Source organism: Panthera onca, chromosome B4, assembly GCF_046562875.1.
Source record: "Panthera onca isolate mPanOnc1 chromosome B4, mPanOnc1 haplotype 2, whole genome shotgun sequence".
Lineage (NCBI taxonomy): Eukaryota > Metazoa > Chordata > Mammalia > Carnivora > Felidae > Panthera > Panthera onca.
In genome coordinates this window covers 120,318,426-120,346,391 of record NC_138345.1, presented here as the reverse complement: position 1 = coordinate 120,346,391, position 27,966 = coordinate 120,318,426, and the positions used below count along the sequence as shown (strand labels likewise).

Sequence of the window (27,966 nt, the reverse complement as noted above, 5' to 3'; positions counted from 1 at the left end):
CTTCAAGGCCAGGGCATGTTTTGGTAATGCATCTTTGAGGAATGTTTGTTCCTCACAGGAAAAACACCTGGTCAATGATGATAAGTATTCTGCCTGTCCAACATGAAGTCCTGACAAGTCAAGGAAAGCCCTATAAATGGGGATTTGCCTTTTTTTTTTTTTTTAACCTCCAACCACATCATCTTGAAATTCTAACAGTTACACTGTATGGCTGCAAAAATTTATTTTATGCTATCAGTATCTTCTTGCTACACTATTCAGATTATATGCTCATAACTGGGTATCACACAAACACTCTACTTGCAACTCTGTAATGATAACCAGCCTAAGTCTAGGAAGGACTGACCAGGCCCTAACCCAACATGATCCAAATAAAATTGTAATTAACAGCTCTTTCACTCTGATCAGCATCTGTCTCTTCATCTTAATTTTCCTTTGGGAAACTACCTTCTTTTATTCTATGCTATCTTAGTAGTACTGTCAAAGTCCCTGAAGCCATGGGATAGGTGCATGATACTAACTAGCATAAAGAAACTGGTAGGAATTTGATTTATGAGCATAACTATGTAAGATAGAAAATAGAGAAGCTGAGATATTTTGATGGCAGGGCTCTAAAAGGATTGTCTCTCACTCAGTTTCTGTAACCTACATTCCTAAGGTTATCCTGGTTTTCATCCTTCCTAAGGCTGCTGGTCATTTTTCTTTAGATTTGATAAGCTCCCCTTTGTCCCACTGATAAATTTTGTTTTGCTTAGGATAGCCCAAATGAATTTCTCCTGTTTGCAAGCAAAGCCTACCTGATCCATTCATTAATGTCATTGCCACCTGTTTCCTTAAATTGGAAATCTGTAGCTTTTAACACCTTAATATGCTTACTGTGGATTATACAAGAGGTTTTTTGTGTGTAAGTGTGCCTCTATATAAAGTTTTTAAAACAAAACACTCACTAACATTTGTCTCAAGAGTTTTTGACCAACCCTAAGTTAACTTCAAATTTCTTTTCATCCTAAAAATGGTACAGCATTTTTGTGAGTGAAATAATACATTTCTGCCAACATAATACTGATCAAAAAACACTTTAATACATTGGCTTTAGTTTCCACCCTTTCCAATTTATTCTAAATAAAAACCAAATGTTAAACACAAATAAGATTAGTCTTCCCAACTTTAGTATGTGTGAATAAAAATGGCAATTTTTATATAAACTACTTAGTTCTAAAAGAGAAATCATATCAGCCAGAAAACATTTTAGCCAATCCCTCCCTATTCATAGTAACACAAAACAGCTTTCCAAGGAAAACTGACCAGTGAGACAGTTATGTTTGCGCTCTCGGCTATAAAGAATTAAATTCAAAATGCATTTACTCTTCTAATGAAAGATAACCTAGTCTCAGGAATAGTGTAAGCACTGTTATGGTAGTCTAACTCTTAAATGAAAATATGAGCTGAGATACAGTTTACTGTAATAACTTAGCTAAGCAACCTTTGAAAATTAGCTGAGGATCAAAGTATTCACATAAGTTTAAGATCTAATCTTAGGATGAAAGGTAACACAGATCCTTAACCTACTTTAAAAAGAACACTGAAATTAAACCTTTCGATCACAGCCATTCAAAACTTTAATTCAGAATGTTTCTTAAATATCAAATTTCTCTTCACAGACGCTATGTCCATTTTCTTCATAATCTTCTCTTGTTACTACCATATCTTCAAAATCATCATTCTCTGATATCAATTTTCCACCTTCCCAGGCATAAGTAATAGGGCTAAAAATAAAGTTAAAATAAATGAACCCAGATGATTTTACAGAACTGAAATGCAGAAAACATTCATTAGTAGCTAAAACGTGGCAATCTCTACCCAACCTGATTTAACAGAAAACAAAGTGTAAAAATAAAGCATACGCTTCATAGGAATAAGGCAAACTATTAAAGAAAAGAACCTTGGTCACTAGTACAACTAAGTGGTTTCTTTCTTTTTTTTTTTTTTTTAACTTGTACCCTGAATTTATGGACCCTCTCTACTTCTGAAAAAACAAGATTATAAGCAAAAGATCAAAAATGCATAAAAGTTTGAAAAACACTGTCATAACTGAATCTAAATTCTGTATGTGGCAAAGATATGTCACCTCACTAATTTGCACAGCAACCCATGAAACAACATATTATAACATTTTACAGATTTGGAAAATGAGGCTCAGAGAGGTTTTCAGTGCTTTCAGTGCTTTTGCTGCTATGCTTTCTTCTAATAAATGAAACATTTAGGAAACACAGCACATGATACACAGCTACATGGTAGGACAAAGACATTAAGTAAAATTGGGACACATAAAACATCCAGTTTGGTTTGTGAGTTCAAGCCCCGCGTCAGGCTCTGTGCTGACAGCTCAGAGCCTAGAGCCTGCTTCGGATTCTGTGTCTCCCTCTCTCTGCCCAATCTCCTCCACCCTCCCTCCCACTTGTTCTCGGTCTCTCTCTGTCTGTCAAAAATGAATAAACATTTAAAAAAATTTAAATAAATAAATAAATAAATAAATAAAACATCCAGTTTGGTTTTATTTCTAACCAAGGTTATATACCTTATGTTATGACTCAATTCTGTTTCTAATGTTCCTCTCTCCCAATTCAGTTTAAAATCTGAAAAATGGTGAAAAGCTAATAAATGTTTTCCTTATTGTATTCCATACATGTAACATTTATATATGTATATGTAAAACAGATATGCAATAAAGACTTGATGAATAAAAGAATGAAAACTCTTTCTGTGGATCCCTTGGCATGTAATGTGTGATGACTTCCATTTAAAATGCAGGATGAAAAACATGTGGGGCAAACAAAACAAAACAAAATAAAAGTGTGGGAAATAAAGAGACATGGTGGAAAAAATAATAATAAAATAAATAAACAGGATGAAAATCCAGTATGCAAAGTATATGGACATTATGCTGATAATCATTACAATATCCAGCAATTGTTTACTCTTTAATCTGATAGCGATAAATTAAGTGAGCAGACAAGGGCCTTCTAGTAACTGCTATTGATTTAGAAAAATTCTATTTTCCTTTAAAACAAGACTCTAAAATTAAGCCTGGGTGGCTCAGTTGGCTAAGTATCCAACTTCGGCTCAGGTCATAATCTCACAGTTCATGAGTTTGAGCCCTGTGTCAGGCTCTGTGCTGACAGCTCAGAGCCTGGAGCCCGCTTCTGATTCTGTGGCTCCCTCTCTTTCTGCCCCTCCCCTGCTCACACTCTGTCTCTATCTGTCTCTCAAAAAATAAACATTAAAAAAACTTTTTTTTAATTAAGAGCCAGGTATATGGGGTCTTATTTCTAACTCTGCCACTTAAGACTGGGACAGTGGGGAGGGGGCGTTATTTAGACATATATTTGGTAAGAGACATGTATTTGCTCCTGACTCAAGATAAAGAGAACTAGGTTTTAGCCTGGCCACTGCTATTAACTTATTGTAAAGGCTCTGCCAAATCACGAGCCCTTATTTCTTTATTTACAAAGTAAAAACGTTGAACAGGAGGACTTATAAGCCTTTTTTTTAATGTTTTTTTTTTTAAATTTTTTTTTTTAATGTTTATTTTTGAGACAGAAAGAGACAGAGCATGAATGGGGGAGGGTCAGAGAGAGGGAGACACAGAATCCGAAACAGGCTCCAGGCTCTGAGCTGTCAGCACAGAGCCCGACGCGGGGCTCAAACTCACAGACCGTGAGATCATGACCTGAGCCGAAGTCGGCCGCTTAACCAACTGAGCCACCCAGGCACCCCTAATGTTTTTTATTTTTGAGATAAAGAGATAGAGTGAGGAAAGGGCAGAGAAAAAGGGGGACAGAGGATCCAAAGTGGCCTCTGCAGACAGCCACAGCAGAGAGCCTGATGTGGGGCTCAAACTCACGAACCACAATATCATGAACTGAGCTGAAGCCGGATGCTCAACTGGTGTCACTCAGGCACCCCTATAAGCTTTCTTAAGGTTCTAAAATTATACCTTATTTTTTTTTTTCACAAAAGTGTAATGATACCTGTTTTTCTCATAAAACGGGATAGTGGGTAGATATAAAAGATTTCTGAATCAAAAAAAAAAAAAAAAAATGACCACTGTGGCATGTCGGTGACTCCAGTCGGTTAAGTCTCCAACTTCTGATTTCAGCTCAGGTCATGACTTCCCAGTATGTGAGTTCCAACCCTTCATTGGGCTCCACACTGACCATGTGCTGACAGTACAGAGCCTGCCTGGGATTCTTTCTCTCTTCCTCTCTCTCTGCCCCTCCTGCATGCTCTATCTCAAAATAAACTTTAAAAAAAGAAAAAAAAGGCTACTTAAACATAAAAGTTTACTAAAATACAGGTATCCCATTTTTCAAAAGTTTGCATTACGCCACTTCACTTTTACAAGAGACTACATTAGTACCTCTTTTTGCTAACTGAAAAGGATTTTTGCTTTTCCAAATAAAGGCAAAAAGCAAAACAGCATTCAGCATTCATTTTGCAGCGAGCCATTACAGAGGCGGCACACACCTAAGCAGCAAGAATGGCACCGCTAAGCTTCTCCCCAGGAGCTACACACGGCATCTCAGCATTGAGCTGCTATAGCTGTGAACTGCATCCGTGAGCATCTATGCGTTACCTCCATTTATTTTGCATATCTGTTAGCAAGATGTGTCCTAAGGTATCAAAAAGCCTAAGAGAAATTATTCTTTGGGTCTGCAAATGCTCAAAATTTTTCTATATAAGTTAATAGTAATTGCTTCTTCATTTTAGACCATTTGACTTACAAAGGTTTCAAAGGAATGTTCTACTTTTGGATAGCAGGGGAAACCATTTTTAACAATTGTCTTAAAACATTCCAAAACAACTTACAAATTGACATAATTTATCTTCATGGTTAGTTCTTACATTTCTATTATTCTTGATAGAAACTGTCAAGAAATGACACATCTTAGATAAAAAAAATCAGATTATAACCTGATTGCTTTGCCGGTAAAAATCTCTTAGGAATGAGGATTGATTTACTATATGGATACTATCTTATATTAATTGAGCACCCATTATGTACCAACCATTATGGCTGGCACTTTACATACTTCATCCCATTTAGTCCACTGAAATATCAGGTTTATTAATTCAATATCAGGTTTATTAATTCATTTAGTCCACTGAAATATCAGGTTTATTAATTCATTTTCCCTTAGTAACTGAGGGAAAATGAGGATTCCAAAAGTGAAATAAACCTGCCAGAACCAGGCTTAAACTCAAGTCTGCCTATTGACCATTTTACCTACAAAATGACTTCCATGTTTTATCTATCAGCCAACACTTACTTTTCAGGCAGCACAACTGAAACATCATAATCTGTTGGAGTGAGACATCGAACTTCTGAGTAAACCCGATCTCTAAATCCCGGGAAAAGGGAATTTCCTCCTGTCAAAACAATGTTCTTAAAAAAATGCGGCTGCATTTCTTTAAGAGGGGGGGGGAATAGAAGAAGAAAAAAAGGCATCAGAAAATCTGTTTACTTACCTTTCTGGAAAGACGAATATGAGGGTTTAAGTAAAAGCCATCAGTTATAGTAACTGGTTTGGAAACTATACACTTTTTTAATAACCATAAGAATTATTTATAAGATTTCATAATGAGGTTAAAATTTACAGAAATTGACACAACAAACAGAATGAAATATGACCTCACAGATCTTTAAAAGAAAGGCTAAGGTGAAGGAGTTGAACTACTAACTACTTGTTACATACACATATAAGCTACACATAAATGGGTAACATTCTAGAAGCAGACAGTTGATAATTATACTTCTTCCCTAAAATGGAGGAGGTCTTTCCATAGGTTGAGATTGTAAGCTAGTGTAAGGCTAACATGGAGGGCCTTCAAGACATTTTAACTTGGAAGCCCAAATTTCCATGTTATCTCATTGAGACAGACATAATCATTTACATTTGATAGTGAAAAATACCCATAATCCATAATAATAAAGCATCTTTTGTTCTACACTCATTAAAGTTACATACTGGCAAACATTAAGTGCCACATTGTTAGCTGGTATTAAAAGTCTACTAAGCATCCTGGGGAAATCTATGAGGAGTCAATTAATAAATACCAGCCACCATACCCAAAGCTTCTGTTCACAAAACAGGGGCAGAGTTCCCTTATATTGACACTGAGCCTCATGACATTAAAGCAGTATGGTATAAAATGCTGTATACCAATAACTGCAACCTTGTATAAAATGTGAAATTAATGAGACAACACAGAAACAGTTGTGAAATAATTATACTAAGGTGATAGCATTATGTGATTTTCTTCTCTCTCTTTTTTTTTTTTAAATGGGAGGAAAGGACATTGCAAGTGCTAGATTTGTTCCAATCTAGGAAGACACGTGGAAGATATAAAAGTACTCTCTAAAACTCTAGAAAATTATGTAGGTGAAGCTTGCTTCAGGAGAACTCACACATCACTGAAAAGCACCATACTTCAGCTTCATTAAAGTTAACTTCCTGTAGGGATGCCTGGGTGGCTCAGTAGGTTAAGCATCTGACTCTTGATTTCAGCTCAGGTTATTATCTCACAGCTCGTGAGTTCGAGTCCCATGTTGTGCTCTGCACTGACAGCGTGGAGCTTTCTTGGGATTCTCTCACTACCTCTCTCTCTGCCTCCGCCCCCACTCTCTCTCTAATAAATAAACACTAAAAAAAGTTAACTTCCTGTATATTATTCCAAATAAAACTAGAAGAATCCAATCCCATCAATAGCTAGAAACTATAGCTTTGTTAAATTATAAATTTTGATTCTCTGTAAATAAATATGAGTTAAATTAAAACTTTCTAAAATGGACATGGCAACTTAATAGTCATGGAGAGATTAATTTCTTCAAAGTTTTTTTTTTAATGTTTATTTACTTTTGAGAGAGAGAGACAGAGTGCAAGTGGGGGAGGGACAGAGAGCAAAGGAGATGCAGAATCTAAAGCAGGCTCCAGGCTCTGAGCTGTCAGCATGGAACCTGATGCAGGGCTCAGACCCACGGACTGTGAGATCATGACCTGAGCCAAAGTCGGTCGCTTAACCAACTGAGCCACTGAGGCACCCCTAATTTCTTCAAGTTTAAATAGACCATAATAACATTCCCTGTATCAAATTTCTAATCTAGGACCAATAAAGTAAGAATTATTCAAGTGCACTATGGAATTTGGAAATCTATGCAAATAAAACAGACTTTGCATTTGCCCAAAATTACTTAGAAAGCTCAGATGATTTCTCTATGGCTCACAGAGCTTACGATTTTTTTAGAAATATCATTACGTCTCAATACTTTAATTATTCATGTACCTTCAGGTAAGTTCTGAATTGAATAGACAATAGCTTCTGGAATACCCATTTCTTGAATGCCTATATCAGAAGGATTAAAGAGTATTTCTGGAACAGCAAATCTCTCATTGGCCAGACGAAGAATTTGTTCCCCAGATTTATATTTTCCACTTAACACCATCTCTTCCCTTGGCTTAAAGAAAAATAAGATAAAAAAGTTTAAGCTACATTTTCTAGTTCATATGACTAATAACATTTAGTAACATGCTATTTTAACATATTAATCATATTCTCGGAAGTTTCAGGATTCTCAAAAGTTAGAAAAATGTGGCCTTCTCCGTTGCCTAATCTACACGAAGAAATAATTGCTGACTCTACTGTAGCTGTTCCCCAAAAGATGATCTGGCTAAATTATTCCACACATTTTAAAACAGAAAGAAAGAAAAGGAGAAAAGAGGAGAGGGGACCTTATATCCTACCTATAATAATAGACCAATTTCAGTTTCTAGAGAACAAAGAAGATACTCTAAAAAACATTTACTAAGTCTAGAGGTGCCTGGGTGGCTCAGTCAGTTGAGTGTTGGACTCTTGATTTTGGCTCAGGTCATGATCTCATGGTTAACGGGATCAAGCTCCGCATCAGTCTCTGCACTAATGGCATGGAGCCTGCTTGGGATTCTCTCTCTCCCTCTTTCTCTGCCGCTCTCTCACTCATGCTGTTTCTGTCAAAATAAATAAACATTTGAAAAAACATTTTCTGGAGCGTCTGGGTGGCTCAGTAGGTTGGGAGTCCGACTTCAGCTCAGGCCGTGATCTCATGGTTCATGGGTTCGAGCCCCATGTCAGGCTCTGTGCTGACAGCTCAGAGCCTAGAACCTGCTTCAGATTCTGTGTCTCCCTCTTTCTCTGCTCCTCCCCCACTTGTTCTCTCTCTCTCTCTCAAAAATAAATAAACACTTAAAAAAATTTTTTAAACCATTTACTGTCTTATGTTTCTATCACTACCTACCTTGACTCTCTTATATTTATTTATTTATTTATTTATTTATTTATTTATTTATTTATTTATTTTATTTTTAAGTAAGCTCTATGCTCAACATGACATTTGAACTCAGGACCCTGAGATCGAGTTGTATGTTCTACCAACTGAGCCAGCAAGGAGCCTCTACTCTCCTATTTCACATGTTTATTGGACCTTGTGGCTCTGTTCAGTAGGATTTCTCCTTTCCCTTGTATAAAAAAAATTAAATATTTAAATTTATTTATTCAATCTTCAAAAATAAGTTTTGAAATCCATGGACTTTATCAATGAAATTTTCTTGTTATTTACTGCTGAGATGTGTTCCTGAAGAGACTAGAAAAAAATAATCTTTTTTTTTTTTTAAATAATCTTCTACCACATTCTATACCATTAAAATAATGGTCCTTTCCAATTTTACTAAGAATCATCAGCTTGGGCACCTGGGTGGCACAGTTGGTTAAGCATATGATTTTGGCTCAGGTCATGATTTCACAGTTCATGAGTTTGAGCCCTGTTGACAGCTCGGAGCCCAGAGCCTGCTTCAGATTCTGTGTCTCCTCTCTCTCTGCCCCTCTCCTTCTCTTTCTCTCCCTCTCTCTCAAAAAATAAACATTAAAAAAAATTTTTTTTTTAGTATCATCAGTTCTTCTAGATTCAGTTATAGACATTCATTTGCAATTATATATGCAATTTTCCTCCTGGAACAGAGTATAACCCAATCCTTTATATAAGTATAAAATACCTCAAATATATGAAAATATTAATAATTACTAAAGACTAGGGGACCTGGGTGGCTCAGTTGGTTAAGCATCTGACTTTGGCTCGGGTCATGACCTCCTGGTTCATGAGTATGAGCCCCGCAACAGGCGCTGTGCTGACAGCTCAGAGCCTGGAGCCTGCTACGGATTCTGTATCTCCCTCACTTTCTGTCCTTCCCCTACTTGTGCTCTGTCTCTTTCTTTCTCAAAACTAAATAAACATTAAAAAAATTACTAAAGACTAATGTATTTAAAGAACATTATACATCCTTTAATATAATCAGTACATACAATATATTCCTTCCACTACATTGCCTCTCTTAACCTGGATATAATTCTAAATTCTATCATTGGAAATTCCAAGCTCAAAACATTATTCTTAAATAAGAATATCCAAAATTACGTAATTTTCATAATACTCTAGGTAGAACAAGGAAAACTGCAAACCACTTTTAACCCAATAAACTACTATTACAGTAGCAAAAGAAAAAAGTGTTATTCCTTCATAGTATTCTTCCTTGTCAGGCAGAAATAAAAAATATTTCCTATAAATTTATTAACTTATAAATTCACTTAAAAGTGATACTGGCTTGGGTTTAAAGGATATAACTCATTTTTTCAACACTCAAAATAATCTGGAACGGATGTAAACTTGGGAGAAATTTAAGTGACAAAACATTAGAGATTATGTAGTCCATTACCAAGATTTTACAAAAGAGGATCATGTGACTATCCCAGGAGCAAATATCTAAACTAGGGGAAAGAGCCAGAACTAGATAGCCTTGTTGACTGTTGGCTCTAAAGCCATTAATCATTAATACGTAATCTGGAACTACAAGTAGTTTCTGTTTTAAGAGTACAACTCCAAAAAGACTTTTTAGGACATAGACAAATGAAGGAATTTAGAAGAGTTGCTATTTTAGTCAATGTAGGCCATGATTACCACACAGTCTCATAAATTTTGTTCCGATATTGTAAAAGAAATGATCAGTTTAAATTACAATGGCTCTGCACAAGGTGTTACCATAATCATTATGAACCTGATTTTCTCAACTTAAGTCCATTTTACTTTATTAGGCATCCTCTTTCTGATAAGAAAATTGCAATTTGTATCAGTTGTAATCAGTAAAAATATCACAGAGCCTATTACTGTTATTGTTACTATCATTAAGTACTAGAAAATGGAGGTTGTACCTTTTTCCAAGCACTCAAAAATACTCTTTTTTTCTTTATTTTTTTCTTTATTTTATTTTTTATTTAAAAAAAAATTTTTATGTTGATTCATTTTTGAAAGAGAGATACAGCACAAGCAGGAGTGGGGCAGAGAGAGAGGGGGACACAAAATCTGAAACAGGCTCCAGGCTCTGAGCTGTCAGCCCAGAGCCCGATGCAGGGCTCAAACTCACAAACCGCGAGATCATGACCTGGGCCGAAGTCGGATGCTCAACCGACTGAGCCACCCAGGCACCCCTCTTTTTTTTTTTTTTCCTTGTAGAGAGAAAAAGCATGAGAGCACGAGCAGGCAGAGGGGCAGAGAGACAGGGAATCCCAAGCAGGCTCAATGCCCAGTGTGGAGCCAGGTGTGGGGCTCGATCACACAACGCTGGGATCATGACCTGAGCTTAAGTCAGGAGTCAGACATTAAACAGACTGAGCCACCCCAGCACCCCTAAATATATTCTTGAATAGTTTTAACGATACTCTGAGTATAAGGGCTCTCAAATAATTATAATTTTTTCATTTCATTTAGTTATTATTTTTCTAATTTCATAAACAGATATAAAAGCAAATAAATAAAAAGTTAAAAAATACAAACACATATCAGCTCTCATCAAAGTTGTTACATATCAGGCAACAATGAAGTTAACCAAGTACTAAACTCAATACACTTTAGAATTAATTCTAACACATACGAAATAAAACTGTTTCTAAATCTTAAAATTATTGGAGTGCCTAGTGGTTAAAAAAAATAATAAATAAATCTTAAAATTATTAAGAGATACATATACATAATTTTTTTGTTTGTATTTTGTTATTTTTAGGTCTTTTTTTCCAAATATGCACATGATTTAACATGTACAGGTCACCTCTGAACATCAGCTTGAACTGCATGGGTTCACTTATATGCAGATTTTTTTTTACAGTACATTACTGTAAATGTATTTTCTCTTCTTTATGATTTTCTTAATAACTTTTTCTTTTTTCTAGCTTACTTTATTATAAGAATGTAGTATATAATGCATACAGCATACAAAATATGTGTTAATCAACTTTATGTTATCAGTAAGGCTTCTAGTCATCAGTAGGCTAGTAGTAGTTAAGTTTTTTGGGGGAAAGGGGACGGGTCAAGGTATATGCAGATTTCAACTGCATGGGGCAGGGGGTTGTCAGCTGTTCAAGGGTCAACTATATTGTGAATAAATTACAAATTTTAACATTGACAAAGTAAAGATTAAACCATTATTTTTGAAGTAAAAATTCAATGTAACATTCTATCATCTAGCACAAGTTGAGGCCAACTGACTCTGTCTACTCAATTGATATTAAAGTCCACAAGTTAAAAAGGAGTCTATACTGAGTTAATTAAGCTTAGCCTATGACCAGATATTGTTCACAAAACCAAAGGCCAATAAAAGAGCTGCAGGGATGCCTGGGTGGCTCAGTCAGTTAAGCATCTGACTCTTGATTTTCGCTCAGGTCATGATCTCATGGTTCCTGAGTTCGAGCCCCACATCAGACTCCTTGCTGACAGTGCAGAGCCTGCTTGGGATTCTCTCTCTCTCCTTCTCCCTCTGTCCCTCCCCTGTGCTCACTCTCTCTCTCTCAAAATAAATAAACTTAACAAAAAAAAAGAGCTGCAAACAATATTATGTACCTTCTGCCTTTTTTCTCCAAAGACAATGAGTAAAACAATGGTCAATTCAAGGAATAACATCTCTATTGGCTAACTATATAAGATGCAGGTTTGAGTAAACAGGGCTTAAAATCTGGCAAGGAGAAAATCGGTGGCATTTAGCAGATAATGTCTAGTAAACTGATAGAGTGTCATTCGCAGGGCAGGAGAGAATACATTTAAAAAAAGAAAAAAATTTATAGACTTAGTTGATGGTACAATTATCTGGAAGAGATTTTTGTAAGATTAAGTTATCAAACTTAAGCACTAAGCATTTCTAGGGACAGGAACTAAGAACATGGATATAGATTATTTTTCAAGTGCCCTGGGTGATTCCAACAATCAGTCAGGTTTGGAGAAATTGGGAATCACTGAGTCTTTACTCAGGGTCCATCCCTGCAGAAATATAGATGACTTTACTACCATTAATTCTACAAAGTGCTTTAAATTATCCATAAGGTGCTTTATATAACTGGAGTATTTTAATGAGTAATAATATATGAAGATGGTGTTGTCTATATATTTTCAGTTTTCATTGTCTCGTAAATAAAGTACAACTTGGGCTTCCAGTTCACGAACAAGCAACTTGATCTCATAATTTGTTCCAACACCCACTTCTAAAAGCCAACCTACAACCTTCCACAAGGATCGGTTTCTAAGAACATTACAGGATGACTTCAATTTTATGAGGCTTTGGGTAGCCTTCTCAGAATTCTGACTTGTATTTCACTTCAATAGTATGGTAAAAAAAAAAAAAAAAAAAAAAAAAATATATATATATATATATATATATATTATATATACTTAATTTTAGGCATATGAAAAAGTATAAATAATTAAAAGAAGTATAAAACCCATGTATTCATGAATTAGTTTGATACAACTTTATACATTATCACTCCCTCCTTTTTTTCTAATTTTTTTTAAGTTTATTTATTTATAGAGAGACAGAACGAGCAGGGGAGGGGAAGAGAGGAGACCCTAAGCAGGTTATGCATTGTCAGCGCAGAGCCCAATGTGGGGCTCAAACTCAAGAACTGCAGGTCATGACCTGAGCCAAAACCAAGAGTCAGAGGCTTAACCGACTGAGCCACCCAGGATCCGCCCTCCCCCACCCCCTGTCTTTTAATTTTTTTTTTTATCACTCCCCTTTTTAATTTGGTGTTATCATTCACAGTTTTATACTTTTAATTCACACTTATGTATTCTTTTTTTTTTAATGTTTATTCATTTTTGAGAGAGACAGAAAGACAGAGCATGAGTAGGGGAGGGGCAGAGAGAGAGGGAGACACAGAATCCAAAGCAAACTCCAGGCTCTGAGTTGTCAGCACAGAGCCAGATGCGGGGCTAGAAACCCACCAGTCGTGAGATCATGACCTGAGCCAAAGTTGAACACTCAACTGACTGAGCCACCCAGGCACCCCAATACTTATATATTCTTAAATAAGATAAATTATTATTCCACACAGCCTGAAACTATATATATCCTCCTAAAACTTGCTTAAAGACATCGTGTTTTAGACAGAAACATGTTTGTGAGATTTATCCATGATTATCATGTAGCTCTATTTCATTTTCACTATTGCTTATTTTATGAACATGTCAAAATTTATTTATTCTCCTCCATTAGCAGATATTTGGGCTTTTCCCTATCTTTCACTCTTTTAAAGTATACTGCAGTGAATGATACCATAAATGTTTCCTTGTAGAAATATGCTTACATTTCTGACCAAAGATTTTTAACTTCCCAACAGTCCTCCTTGATCAAGCCAGCTAAAAGGGCAAACTTCACATTTACCCAAACATAGAACTGATAGTTTACCTGAACAGATCAAAGATAAGGAGAAATTATTTTGACATCCAAGATAAACTGCTGCTCAACACTTTGAAAGTGCACTGGATTTTGCCCTTTTCCACTACAATCTGATCATATCAGACCAAACAAGTAAAATTCAGTCATGTCTGCTATGTCAATAATTTTCACAACTGGAAAACAACCAAGCTCTAACTGGACTTAAACTAATTCTTAAGAAAATAGAAAAGGGTTAACCATAATATAGGTGATCTCCAGATTTGTCCCTTGTGCTATCATTCAGCTGATAGTCCTTTTTCTAAATAACTTTAATGAGATATTTATTAATCACTTATACACTTGTGCCTGGAGAAAAGGCCACCAGGAAAGCAGTTATCAACAACTCTGTAAGACTCTACCAAACCCAACTAGATTTTTTTCAAATCTGCCTGAGGTGGTCACTTCAAGAAATGTCATTGAGGATTTTTTAAATTACCTTACAAAAGCCCTTTTTAATTGTACTGAAGTCAGGCAAAACATAGTCTATCATTACTGTATTTTCTTCTCCTTTCAACCTGGAAAACGAAATAGAGATATGTGAAATAATTAACTATGTATAAAATTACCCAAGAATCAACTTTCTGATTCTTAGATTACTATTATACATACTTTGCAATATCCATATCTCTATAAAAATCCTGAGACACATAGCATACATCTTCTTTCACTTGATTAATCACATGCGTTTCATCCATAACATGTAGCTGCCTAAATGGAAATAAAAACAGTAAAATTTGAAATGGAAAAATGTAAGTCTAATTTATAATTACCATTTAAAATATTTTTTCTGGGACGCCTGGGTGGCTCAGTTGGTTAAGCGTCCAACTTCAGCTCAGGTCTCAAATTCTCGGTTTGTGAGTTTGAGCCATGCATCAGACTTTGTGCAACAGCTTGGAGCCTGGAGACGGCTTTGGATTCTGTGTCTCCCTCTTTCTCTGAGCCTCCCCTGGTTATGCTCTCTCTCTCTCAAAAATAAATAAAGATTAAAAAAATTTTTTTTATAGAAAAATAAAATATTTTTTTCTGGAATTAAATCTTTGGGTAATTGATTTTTTAATATTAAATTTCTGAATGTGTAAGATATTTTCAACTTTATGGAATAATTATACTTCAATTGTATATAATCTCCACATTACCCCTCTGAGGGCACATATCAGTCCAGTTTGCACAAAGAAATTGAAAATGAAGGCTTTAAGTATGGTAAGGCTTATCCAATTAGAGAGCAAACCTTTTCCTCTAACCATTCTGAATAGAATCTTGCTAAAATGACTTAACTCTTTGCACTTTCTTTTCTGATTATAGCAGTATTGTGGATTAGCACACAGTACCTGGCACATAGTAGATGCCTAATAAACATCTGATGAGTGAATCCAAGAAAACACAGGCTTAATGAAGAAAACAAAGATGCCTTAAAAACCAAAACTGAAGACAACACAAACAAATGGAAAGATATTCCATGCTCATGGCTTAGAACAATAAATGTTATTAAAATGCCCACACTACCCAAAGCAATCTACAAATTCAATGTAATCTCTATCAAAATACCAAAGTATCTTTCAGAGAAGTAGGACAAATAATCCTAAAATTTGTATGGAACAACAAAAGACACCAAAAAGCCAAAGCAATCTTGAAAAAGAACAAAGCTGGGGCGGTATCATAATCCCAGACTTCAAGATATGCAACAAGATAAACTACAAAGTTATAGTAATAACAACAGCAAGGTACTGGCAGAAAAACAGCCACATAGATCAATGGAAGAACATCGAGCCCAGAAATAAACCCATGTTTAAAAGGAAGCAAGGATATATAGTGGGGAAAAGATAGTCTCTTCATTTGGTGTTGGGAACACTGGAGAGATACATGCAAAAGAATGAACCTGGGCGACTTTCTTACTCTATACACAAAAACAAACTCAAAATAGATTATTAAAGACCTAAATGTGAGATCTGAAACCATAAAACTCCTTAAAGAAAACAAGCAGTAATATTTTGGACACTGGCTTCAGCAACATTTTTCTAGATATGTCTCCTCAGGCCAAGGAAACAAGCGAAACAAAAACTATTGGGAGTACACCAATATAAAAATCTTTCACACAGTGAAAGGAACCATTAACAAAATGAAAAGACAACCTACTGAATGGGAGAAGATATTTATAAATGATATATCTGAAATGATATATCTGATAAGGGGTTAATATCCAAAATATATAAAGATATTTTATAACTCAACACCAAAACAAACAAAGAAACAAACAAATAATCTGATTAAAAATGGGAAGAGGACCTGGATAGACATTTTACCAAAGACAACATGCAGAGGCCACGAGACACATGAAAAGACACTCAACATCACTCTCATCAGGGAGATGCAAATCAAAACCACAGTGAGATATCACCTCACACCTGTCAAAATGGCTAGTATCAAAAAGACAAAAAATAACAGGTGTTTGCAACAATATAGAAAAAGAAAAACTCTCAAGCGCTATTGGTGGGAATGTAAATTTGTACAGCCACTGTGGAAAATAGCATGGAGTCCTCAAAAAATTAAGAATAGAGGGGTACCTGGTTGGCTCAGTTGGTTAAGTGTCTGGCTTGGGTTCAGGTCATGATCTCAGTTTGTGAGTTCGAGCCCCACATTAGGCTCTCTGCTGTCAGCCCAGAGCCCACTTTGGATCCTCTGTCTCCCTCTTTCTCCGTCCCTCCCTCACTCTCTCTCGCTCTCAAAAATAAACCTTTTTTTTTTTTACAGTTAAAAACAGAAATATCATATGATCCACTAATTTACCCAAAGAAAACAAAAAGACTAATTTGAAAAAATATATGTACCCCTTTTTTTGAAGCATTATTTATAATAGACAAAATATGGTAGCAACTTTAGTGCCAATTGATAAATGGATAAAGAAAATGTGATGTACACCCACACCCACACACTGAAATACTAAGCTGTCATAAAAAAGAATGAGATCTTGCCATTTGTGACAACATGGATAAACTTAGATGATTTTATGCTAAATGAAATAAGTCAGATAAAGACAAATCATACATGATTTCACTTCTTTGTGGAATCTAAAGAAAAAAACAAACAAAGCAAAAACTGACCTGTTAATACAGAGAACTGGTAGTTGCCAAAGGGGAGAAGGTGGGGGGATGGGCAAAATAGGTGAAGAGGTGTAGGAGGTACAGGCTTCCAGTTATGGAATAAGTCACAGACATGAAAGGTACAGCATAGAGAATATAGTCAACGGTAGCGGTGACAGATGGTAGTTACACTTATAGTAAGACAACATAGAGTTGTCAAATTACTATGTTGTACACCTGAAATCAATGTAACGTGTGAACTATGCTTCAATTAAAAAAATGCAAAAGAAAGAACAAAAATGTGAAGTTATTTCCTTTGAATATTTTTCTCTACACATATATACTACATTTACTTTTTTAGACTAAACATCATCTCACATTTTCTTATGCTATCATTCTTTAAAAATATGGTTATTTATGGTACCATGATATTTATTAGAGTGATCTATGAATATGTACTTATTAGCATTCCTAGTGTTGGAAGTTTAGGTCAGAGAAGAAAGATACTTGTGTGTGTATAAACATGGACTTTGGTTTTGTTGTTGTTTTTTTTAAATAGGCTCTATGGCCAACTTGGGGCTTGAACTCATGACCCCAAGATCAAAAGTTGCATGCTCTACTGACTGAGCCAGCCAGGTACCCCAGACACTTTGGTTGAATCACAACTTAGCAACCAAGCTACTTGACCTCTCTGGGACTCAATCTCTTCAACTCTAAAGGGGTCATGATAATAAGATCACCGACAACACATCTGTGAGAAGTAAATGATTCTAATTATACATAAGTATTTAGCATAATCCTTATACTTAATAAGTAAAAAACATTAATATTGCTTCCTTTTGCTTTTTGTTACCTTCATATACACCACGTTTTACCTTAAGACTCACTATTGCACCAATGAAAAGAAAAGATGGTAATTAAACTATGATAATTCTAAGGTATCAACAGCTGGAAGATCTGTCCCAACTAGAGATGTGGAAAAAGTATACCTCAAAATCGAAGCACTACAGGTATTTTAATCTATATCTCGGATTATCTCATTATTTATTCACACTCTAGAACACAGAATTTGAAATACTGTTAGTATCTTGGTATATTGCCAAACTGTTTACCAGAAAAGATATTTCAAGTTATGCTCTGATCAGCAGCTCTACTAGGAAGTACCATGAAAAAGAGGAACACTGGGGGTGCCTGGGTGGCTCAGTCGGTTAAGCATCTGACTTCAGCTCAGGTTGTGATCTTACAGTTCACGAGTTCGAGCCCTGCATTGGGCTTGTACTGACAGCTCAGAGCCTGGAGTCTGCTTCAGATTCTGTGTCTCCCTCTCTCTCTGACCCTCCCCTGCTCATACTCTGTCCCTCTCTCTCAAAAATAAACATTAAAAATTTTTTTTCAAAAAGAAACAGAGGAACTCTTATTGTTAACCCATATATCCCAACCTCCTAAATAAATGCTCAATAAATATTTTAACTAAATCTGTAGTTACTACAGATGTTTAACATTTTTTTTATGTCTGAGAATTATCCATTTATATATTGTGACTGTATATAACTCTAATGATTAACTGTGCTACTGAACATTTGTTTTCTGAGAATCATCTAGTAACCATTTCATACCAAGGTAATGCTTTTTTTATGGATCAATAAGAGCCCTTAATATATTAAAGATAACAATTTGGTGTCACATTTATTCCAAATTTCTCAGGTTTATGTTTGTATTTGTTTTCTTTACAAATGCTTGAAATTAGTGGTTTTCCAGACTAGAAGAGGACAAAGAGGGATGAGAATGCTGGTAATATTCTCCTTGAACTGTGTTCTGGTTACCTGGGTATATTGTTTTTAAAAATTCATTGGATTATACATTCCAGGCTTGTAAACTTTACTCTTTTAATTAAATATTTTCTTATTGTGGTTTTATTTTTATATTTAAGTCTTGAATCCATTTGAACTTTAGAATACGAAGCAAAGGAAAATTTTTCTCCAAACAGCCAACTTTCCCTGTATCCTTTCTTAATCAATCTCCTCTTCAATGGTTTCTGATGCTTTCTTTTTTTTTCTTTTTTTTTTTTTTTTAATTTTTTTTAACGTTTATTTATTTCTGAGACAGTGAGAGACAGAGCATTAACGGGGGAGGGTCAGAGACAGAGAGACACAGAATCCGAAACAGGTTCCAGGCTCTGAGCTGTCAGCACAGAGCCCGACGCGGGGCTCGAACTCACGGACTGTGAGATCATGACCTGAGCCGAAGTCGGCCGCTTAATCGACTGAGCCACCCAGGCGCCCCCCTGATGCTTTCTTTAGTATACCTTACTTTTTTTTTTTTTTTTAACACATGTTTGATTCAGAATTAACTGTTTGGTCTCACTGGTCTATCATTTAATTCTCATTCAAGTATCACTTTAATTATTACAATTCTAAAATGCTTTATCATCTACTAGAGAAAGTCTCCTTTCACCATTATTGTTTCTCATAACTTTATTTTTTACTTTTTTTAACATGTATCTATTTTTGAGAGACAGAGTGCAAGCAGGGAAGGGGCAGAGAGAAGGAGACACAGAATCCGAAGCAGGCTCCAGGCTTTGAGCTGTAAGCACAGAGCCCTACGTGGGGCTTGAACCCACAAACTGTGAGATCATGACCTGAGCTGAAGTCCGACGCTCAACCAACTGAGCCACTGAGGCTCATAACTGTTTCTAAGTATTTTTGCCACCTTGTTCTTTTCAAGCTAAACTTCAACAGCCTTCCTTTTTAAAATATATGAATTTTTTCCACTCAGCATGGAGAAATGATTAAGTGCACAGGCTCTGGACTCAGACTGTCTGGGTTTTGATTAACATCTTCATCTGCCTGAACTTTCTCTGCCTTTCCAATTTGCTGCTTCTAATCTGATGGGATAGAGGAACTAAATATCCAAACCTTTTGAAACTGAGCCCAATTCTGTTTGGTTCTACAGTGAATAATATTCACATAATCTTAACACTGTAAATGCTACTTATGAGCCTTCCACTTTTAGAATTAATATATAAGCAAGGCAAGAAGAGTTAACTATAGTAAAAAGTAATATGTAAATGTTATCTCAGTAATTAAGAAGAAGTGGTATAGTATTATGTTTAATGAAAAAAGTGACTCTATGAAGGTTACATACTATAGGATTCTGTTTCTTGAAACAACAAAACCACAGAAATGGAAAACAAATTAGAGATTGCCAGGGGAGAGGGACACGGTGGGAAAGCAAATATAAAGGATTAGCAGCACAAAGGAGTTCCTTCGGAGCGATGGAATAGTTCTGTATCTTGACTGTGGTGGTGTTTACGTGAATCTATACATGGGATAAAGTTGCATGGAAATACATACACATGAATGCATGTAAAAAATGTTGAACACCTAACATTACCTGTAGTCTGGGTAACAATATTATACCAGTGTCAATGTCATCATTTTTATATCGTAATAGTTATATAAGATGTTACTAAGAGTACACAGAGCTCAATGTGCTATTCTACAACTTCCTGGGTCTGTAATTATTTAAAAATAAAAAATTTTTTACAAATGTACTAGAGGGGCGCCTGGGTGGCTCAGTCGGTTGAGCCCCCGACTTCAGCTCAGGTCATGGTCTCGCAGGTTGAGTGGGTTTGGGCCACACGATGGGCTCTGTGCTGGCAGCTTGGAGACTGGAGCCTGCTTCAGATTCTGTGTCTCCCTCTCTCTCTGCCCCTCCCTGCTTGTGCTCTGTCTCTCAAAGATAAATAAACATTTAAAAAAATTTAAAAAACAAAAACAAATGTACTAGAGCCACAAGGGATGGCTAAGGGGAGTGGGTTTCTTTTGGGGGTAATGAAAACATTCTAAAAATGTCCTAATGCACTACAACCCATTGAAAATGTACCCTTTAAATGGGTGAACTGTATGGGATGTGAATTATCTCTCAATAAAATTGTTTAAAAAACTGGGGCGCCTGGGTGGCTCAGTCGGTTAAGCGTCTGACTTTGGTCCAGGTCATGATCTCACAGTTCGTGTGTGAGTTCGAGCCCCACGTCAGGCTCTGTGCTGACAGCTTGGAGCCTGGAGCCTGCTTCGGATTCTGTATCTCCCCCTCTCTCTCTCTCTCTCTGCCCCTCCCCAGCTGATGCTCGCACTCTGTCTCTGTCAAAAATAAATAAACTTAAAAAAAAATGTTTTTAAATAAAAAAAAATTGTTTAAAAAACTAATGGTACATCTGACAGAATAAAGAAGGAAAATGTGGGAGGAAAGGTGGAAGGAAATGCAGATTCACTTATTTTCTCATATGACATAGAGGGGAACTGAGAGAAAGTGACAGTGTCAGACAAGCCAAAGTTAATGTAGCAAGAAATTGAGATTTAAGAATCCTACTTACAAAACAAAACAAAAAAATCCCACTTACATTTTTAAACAAAATAAAATTTAAAATAATAGCATAAATAAAATTTAGGAGCAGGAGAAGAGTTGGATGTGGCTAAGTACACTAATTCCTCATCTTTTAACGATGGGCAGTCAACTAATACTGGTTAATCCACAAACAGAAATAGCAATATATTATTAAGGCTCATAGAGACTAAAAATATAAAAAATACAGTTTAAAGATGATACTTTGTGTGGAATGGAACGTACATGAGAGACAGAAAGGGGAGGTAGAGATTTATTTTCCTTTGAAACTCTTATTCCCTTAAATGCATTTTTAATTTGTTTTATAATGTATAACATTTATAGTTTTTATAACATTTATAATTTTAAAATATTATAAACATATTAAACTCCCTAGAGTTTGGAGATACCCAAACTTTGGTAGACATTAGCATTTTATATGCTAGAAAGCTTTTCTTTCTTTTCTTTCTTTCTTTCTTTCTTTCTTTTTTTTTTTTTTTTTTTTTAGTGAGCTCTACATCCAATGTGGAGCTTGAACTCCCAACCTAGAGATCAAGAGTTGTATGCTTCATCGACTGAGCCAGCCAGGCACCCTACTAGAAAGCTTTTCAAGTTGAACATCATTTGTATTTATATTATATGATACAGTTTTTAAAGCAATAGTATACAATTGTTACCTGAAGTTACAACTAATGGTTAAAGAATTACTTTATTATGTTTTTAAAAATAATTTTAAATTACTTTAAAAAGTTCATCACCAGCAGCCAACCCACCCAAGGACTCAAGCTAAGTATTACCTGTAAGATATAATCTCCTTTAGATGATTGGTTAGGAGTTTTCCTCCCACATTTATCCTAAAAAGGGAGAATGCAAATTTGGTTCAGTTTATCACACCTTTCATTCAGTTTTATCCTATGAAAGACATGAAAATTAAGTACAACTCACCGAATAATTGCTTCTTTTTTCTTTTTACTTCTACAGTAAGGAACAATATGTGTAAAGGAATATCCACTATCTACAATGATACAGCATAATTCGGAAGGATTATCTCGAAAATACCTATGTGCACTGAGAGCACCAGCTATTAAAAAAAAGATAAAAAAAAACTGCATTAAATAAAAGTATAATTAATTTAAAGCAATAAAGAAAGGTAACAAATTAAGGCAAGCACAAAAACAAAAACTTTCTTTTATTTCTATATGCTAGTTTAAAACAATATCCACATGGGGCACCTGGGTGGCTCAGTCGGTTAAGCATCTGCCTTCGGCTCAGGTCATGATATCACAGTTCATAAGCTCAAGCCCTGCATCAGGCACTGTGATGCCAGCTCAGAGCCTGAAGTCTGCTTTGGATTCTGTGTCTCCATCTCTCTCTGCCCCACCCCCGCCTCCCTTGTGTGTGTGTGTGTGTGTGCTCTCTCTCTCTCAAAAGTAAACATTAAAAAAATTTTTAAAGATTGTGCTCTTAACCATTGTAGTATAGTATTGCTCATACAGACTCAACACCTGCAAGTTAAATATTTCAATACTTTCATTGTACACTCCTGTAATGTAATTCTAGCTTTTAACAAACTTACTTCTAGATGGTATTTTCAGATTGTTTTTCCTCATATTGTCAGGCTAAGTAAGCTATTAACATTATTTCAATGAATGATAATAATAACAAACACATCAGTGACAGAAGAGATAACTACCACAGAAACAATAATCTTTTAGAAATTAAAAATATGTGGCTAGTGGAATCCCTAGCTGGCTTACTCAGTAGAGCATGGAACGCCTAACCTAGGGGTTGTGAGTCTGAACCCCACATTGGGCATAGAGATTACTTAAAAAATATATACATGTTGGGGAGCCTGCCTGGCTCAGTCAGTTAAGGCTCTGACTCTTGATTTTGGCTCAGGTCATAATCTCAAGGTTTGTGGGATCGAGCCCCACATCAGGGCTGTCAGCGCTGAGCCTGTTTGGGATTCTCTATTCCTCTCTCTCTGCCCCTCCCCTGCTCACATGCGTGCACACTCTTTCTCTCTCAAAATAAATAAACTTAAAAAAAAATGTTGCGGGGCTCCTGGGTGGCTCAGTCGGGTGAGCATCCAACTTCGGCTCAGGTCATGATCTCACAGTCTGTGAGTTCAAGCCCCACGTTGGGTTCTGTGCTGACAGCTCAGAACCTGGAGCCTGCTTCGAATTCTGTCTCCTTCTCTCTCTGCCCCTCCCCCGCTCATGCTCTGTCTCTCTCTCTCTGTCAAAAATAAATAAACATTAAAAAAAAATTTTTTTTTTTAAATATGTTGCTAGTAACTTCACTGGGGAGAAAATATTGTACTAGTAAAAAGATGAAGTAAAATAAGTCTGACTAGATAATCTATAAGAGTCCATCTAATTTTTAAATCCCATATTTTATTTCCTCCAAATCTAAAAGAATGTCACCCAGTATTCTTGGATTTTGAATGTTCCTCTTTATTCATTCCATATTTCTGTAACTTAATTGCAATCAAAATTTTAACTCACCATTTACTCTTAAGACTGCTTGGAACTGATATTCTTCAAATAGGATTTCATTCATTGATTCTTGAATTGAAGTGAAGTTAAAATATGGTTCTGTGATAATAATATTGGTATCTAAAAAATCAACCTATGAGAGAAAAAAATCCCACAAGTTTTATAACTTTGTAGTTATAAATACTTGTTTTACATATATAAACAAATGTATTAAATCCTCAAAATAATCATAGAAAACAAGTCTTATTACTATCTCCATTTAATCAGAGGGCAATCTGAGGTACAGAAGAGTTGAATAAGTTACCAAGCTTCATGGAACTAGTTAGGGACATAGCTAGGGTTTGAACCCAGAAAATTTGGTCGCAAAATTCATGCACTTTATTATTTAATTTTAACTCTCTTAATGGTAGCATTAATAAAATGGAACTGTCAAATTGCTTGAAGATCATTATGTAAAAGTAATGAACAGTATAATTACAAGCATTAGAGATGTTATTTTGTTTTCAAAGTTAAAAGACCAGAAGCTTTAGGATATTTAATGTTTAGATAATTCTCTACCACACTCTTCAGAAGCATTAAAAACTGAATATTCACTCACTATTCCTAAAGTTACACTATAGATATTAAAAGCACAAAATTCTCACATAATATTCACAGTTCAGATATGTGGACAAAAATATTTTACTGTGAAAATAAAAATGAGATAGTGAATTGATCTAATAGTAGACATGTGAAGTGAAATTTTAATCTTGAGTTTCACAGACCATCTCTTAACCTCCAATTCCACTTCAAAATGGAAATTCTATTCGCTTGCACTTATTTTATTTTTAAAAAATCAAAGCTAGTAACAGTATATGAAGTGACTTAAATATATACTAGAAATATGTTTAAAAGTTAAAGCTAGGCACCTCAATTCTCTTCAACTCCAATCCTTGACTTACTGTCTAGAATTAGTGCTTGACCTTTCCTCTCTATTCATACTGCCTTATCTTTCACCTGAAATCATGCCACTGCCTTCCCAGTGCCCTTTCTGCCTCCATTCTTTTCTCCTTCTGATCTGTCTTCCGTACTGCTAGCATAATTATCACCAGATATTTTCCTAATTCAGAAATCTGATCATCCTCCCCAAATGTATTACTCACCACAGAAGTCTTCTCTTCCATGGCTTGACAATGCGTATGAAATAGTGTCCATACATTTGCAATCTCACCCCCTTCACCCCATCTTATAGTGTGTGCTGGTAAATGTTCAATAACCAGATTTCCAGAAAAAAAAAAAAAAAGCGCCCTGATTTGTAGAGCTTACCACAGTTATAAATATGGCCACAAAGACCGATTTCAAGCTATCCTGAAGTCACCAAACACTGAACACAGTTAGGAAGAGATGCACGTAATTGGTTCTCATGAGCCAGTATGAGGAACTTCAGCACAGGACTATTCAGTAAAAACTCTGACTCTATTCACCTTCATACCATGCACTCTCCCCCTGTAGATTTTAGCATAAATAATCTCAAGCATGTATTACTTTTCAGATACATGTATATTGTCACAGTATGCATAATCTTAAAAGTTAAAAATATGATTGTTATATACAATGAACATGTACAATAAGATTTATTTATGTCATATTAATGAGTGAACTAGCTTTATATCCTATCTTATTGGTTCTTTTATTAACAGTAGTTAATAAATCTTTGATGCTGTAACTTTTCATTTGAATAAGACATGGAAATAGAAATTTGAATACATACTCCAATTTGTTACCTGATACATTTCTTTTCCAAAAAGGTAATCCCAAACTTGTCTTTGAACATCCCAATTCACCAAGTAGCCCTAAAAAAATTCTTGTATAAATTATCACAAATATTTGAACATTTAAAGATGACATTAATATATTATAAACCATTAATTTCTCTTTATGGTTACCTCCAAACCAATTATAATGGCATGTTTTTCTCCTTTTAAATATTCTAAAATTTACAAATTAACAATAAGCAAACATCAAAGATTCAAAAGACATATCAGTATATGGAGATGCCACTCCATTCTTACTTTTAATGTGTTCATCTCATTTAACTTTAACATAAACAAGTAAAATTCAGTACCCACAATCAGCAACTAAGCCATGGTCATTTATTGCTAACAAGACAAGTTAATTTCAATTTTTGGATAATAAGACCTTATATAAATTTTGAATAACTTTTCTGAGATCTAAGAATATTTCCATACATACTAAATCTTAATTATACATTTAAAAATTGTTTTTAAATTTAGGTTTAGATTGCTAGAAATGACATATAATTGAATTACCTTCTGAAAAGGAAGAATATAAAAGAGTCCAGAAGGGTCCTTTATTTCATCTATCTGGTTGGCGGTAAAAGTTTTAAGACGTGCCGTTTTTGACCTGAACTGACAGTTAGGAATTACCCTATTAACAAAGAAACAAATAATATAATTATTCTCTGAATACTTCCTAAAAATGCAATTACTTAACCACCCCACTGCACGCAAAAAAAATATCCACAGTGTTTCTCATTCTGTCTTCAAATAATTTAAAAAAATTTTTTTAAAGTTCTAATACATACCACATTCTACACTGGACCCTTTATCTTTCTCGAGTACCCTTTAAGAAACTCTTCTAGGAAGAAAGAAAAGAAAGAGAGAAAGAGAGAAAGAGAGAAAGAGAGAAAGAAAGAAAGAAAGAAAGAAAGAAAGAAAGAAAGAAAGAAAGAAAATTCTTCTAAGTGGGTGCTGATCCTGCCACCACATAGATGACAGTCAGGGCTCAAGTAAAGTCATTCTGGCTTTAACGTGGAAATCTTAATACCACTCAGGTAAAAGATTTACAGGTTCAAAGTTCTAGCTATTGAAATTAAGTCACTAGGAAGTCAAAGATTTTCAATTAGCAAGATGTTATAAGGTACAGAAGTAGGAAGTAGTTTTAAATATGGTTGCTGCCCACCATAAGCTTACAATCTTGTTAGGAAGACAAACTAGAGTCCTATCAACCATACACAGGTGTACACATGTATGTGGAGAAAGAGGGGAACAGAGAGAGAGAGGGATTTGGGACAATTCTATGTCCCAATAGTATTGGGACAATACTATGCTGTCACTTTTCTATATGTTTATATATTCTTTGAGGACATGATTTTTTTAAACTGCATTGTAGTCAATCTTATGGTTGTATTACAATTGTAGTCAATTTTCTATTCTTAATTATTTAGCTTGCTTGCTTTTTTTTAACTACATACACAATGTCTAAAATATAGAGCATGCTGTATTTACTCTTATCAAACGCTTCCTATTTATTCCTTAGGTAACTGATAACAGAATTGCTGTGTCAAAGGGTAAAAACAATCATACACATTGCAAAACATTTTCCAGACGACTGTTATCAATTTACATTCCTATGCGGTCTGATTGTCCTCTTTAAAAAAGAAAGGAAAGGAGAAAGGGGGGAAAATCCTCTGTAAACATGATATATTCTACATATATAACATAAATATTTTGATTGCCATTGTAGTAATTCTGTTAAATCGACTCTATCAACCAGGTCAGCCATTGAGCACTACGAAGGACTTAGGCACAAAGCCTTCAATGTTTCCAATTATTAAGGCCATTGTTTTTAAACTTTTTGGGGGTCACAGAACCCATCGAGAATCCGATAAAAGCCATAACTGCGTCCTCAAGAATATGCATACACACAAATGTCCACGATTTCTGAGGGTTCATGAATTTTGTGTATGCACCCCTCCTTCAGGAACCGCTTCTCTAGAAGCCTATTTTCCTGAGCTATTTCCTGTTATGAAAGGAAACACATGTCCCACTTCCGGGGCCGCGTAGCCTAAATTAACGCCAAAATCCCAGTTCAAAGCATCCCAGTCTCCCAACTCCAAACACAGCATCCCTCTGGCTCAGGTTAGGGCCACGTAGGGGCATTTGCAATTTACTGTGATCCCAAAATGAAGCGTAGCATGTGAAACCATTAAGGGTCTGTCTTGTCCTAAGGAGCGAGAGAACACTTACGACACATTTTCATGGCTGTAACCGATTTTGGCATTATAGGCTCCGTTATCCAGCACTAAGGTTGTCATCTTAACGTGAACCAAACTGCACTCGTTTTCCCCTTCTGACACTTCCGTTCACTCTTTTTCCGGTA

The 27,966-nt window shown here is 35.5% G+C and overlaps 1 protein-coding gene across 1 annotated transcript; it reads right to left on the bottom strand.

Annotated features, from left to right (window-relative positions):
- Nucleotides 1-1,060: 1,060 nt before the first annotated feature.
- Nucleotides 1,061-27,966, bottom strand: ACTR6 (actin related protein 6). Its single transcript, XM_060656652.3, has 11 exons — nt 27,834-27,966; nt 26,115-26,232; nt 25,569-25,637; nt 23,815-23,938; nt 22,253-22,388; nt 22,105-22,161; nt 14,457-14,555; nt 14,284-14,362; nt 7,345-7,516; nt 5,331-5,469; nt 1,061-1,766 (listed from the first exon to the last, which is right to left on the bottom strand). The coding sequence occupies exons 1-11, from the start codon at nt 27,899-27,901 to the stop codon at nt 1,637-1,639; spliced, it is 1,191 nt and encodes a 396-aa protein (XP_060512635.1). The 5' UTR covers nt 27,902-27,966; the 3' UTR covers nt 1,061-1,636.

What these genes read in the sequence shown, in the direction of transcription:
- ACTR6 (XM_060656652.3), bottom strand. Translation starts at nt 27,901, where the DNA reads ATGACAACCTTAGTGCTGGATAACGGAGCCTATAATGCCAAAATCGGT. An exon ending in TACAGCCATGAAAATGTGTC is followed by an intron (nt 26,233 to 27,833) that starts GTAAGTGTTCTC and finishes CTTTGTTAATAG; the next exon opens with GGTAATTCCTAACTGTCAGT. An exon ending in AAGGAGATTATATCTTACAG is followed by an intron (nt 14,556 to 22,104) that starts GTAATACTTAGC and finishes ATTTCCATTTAG; the next exon opens with GCAGCTACATGTTATGGATG.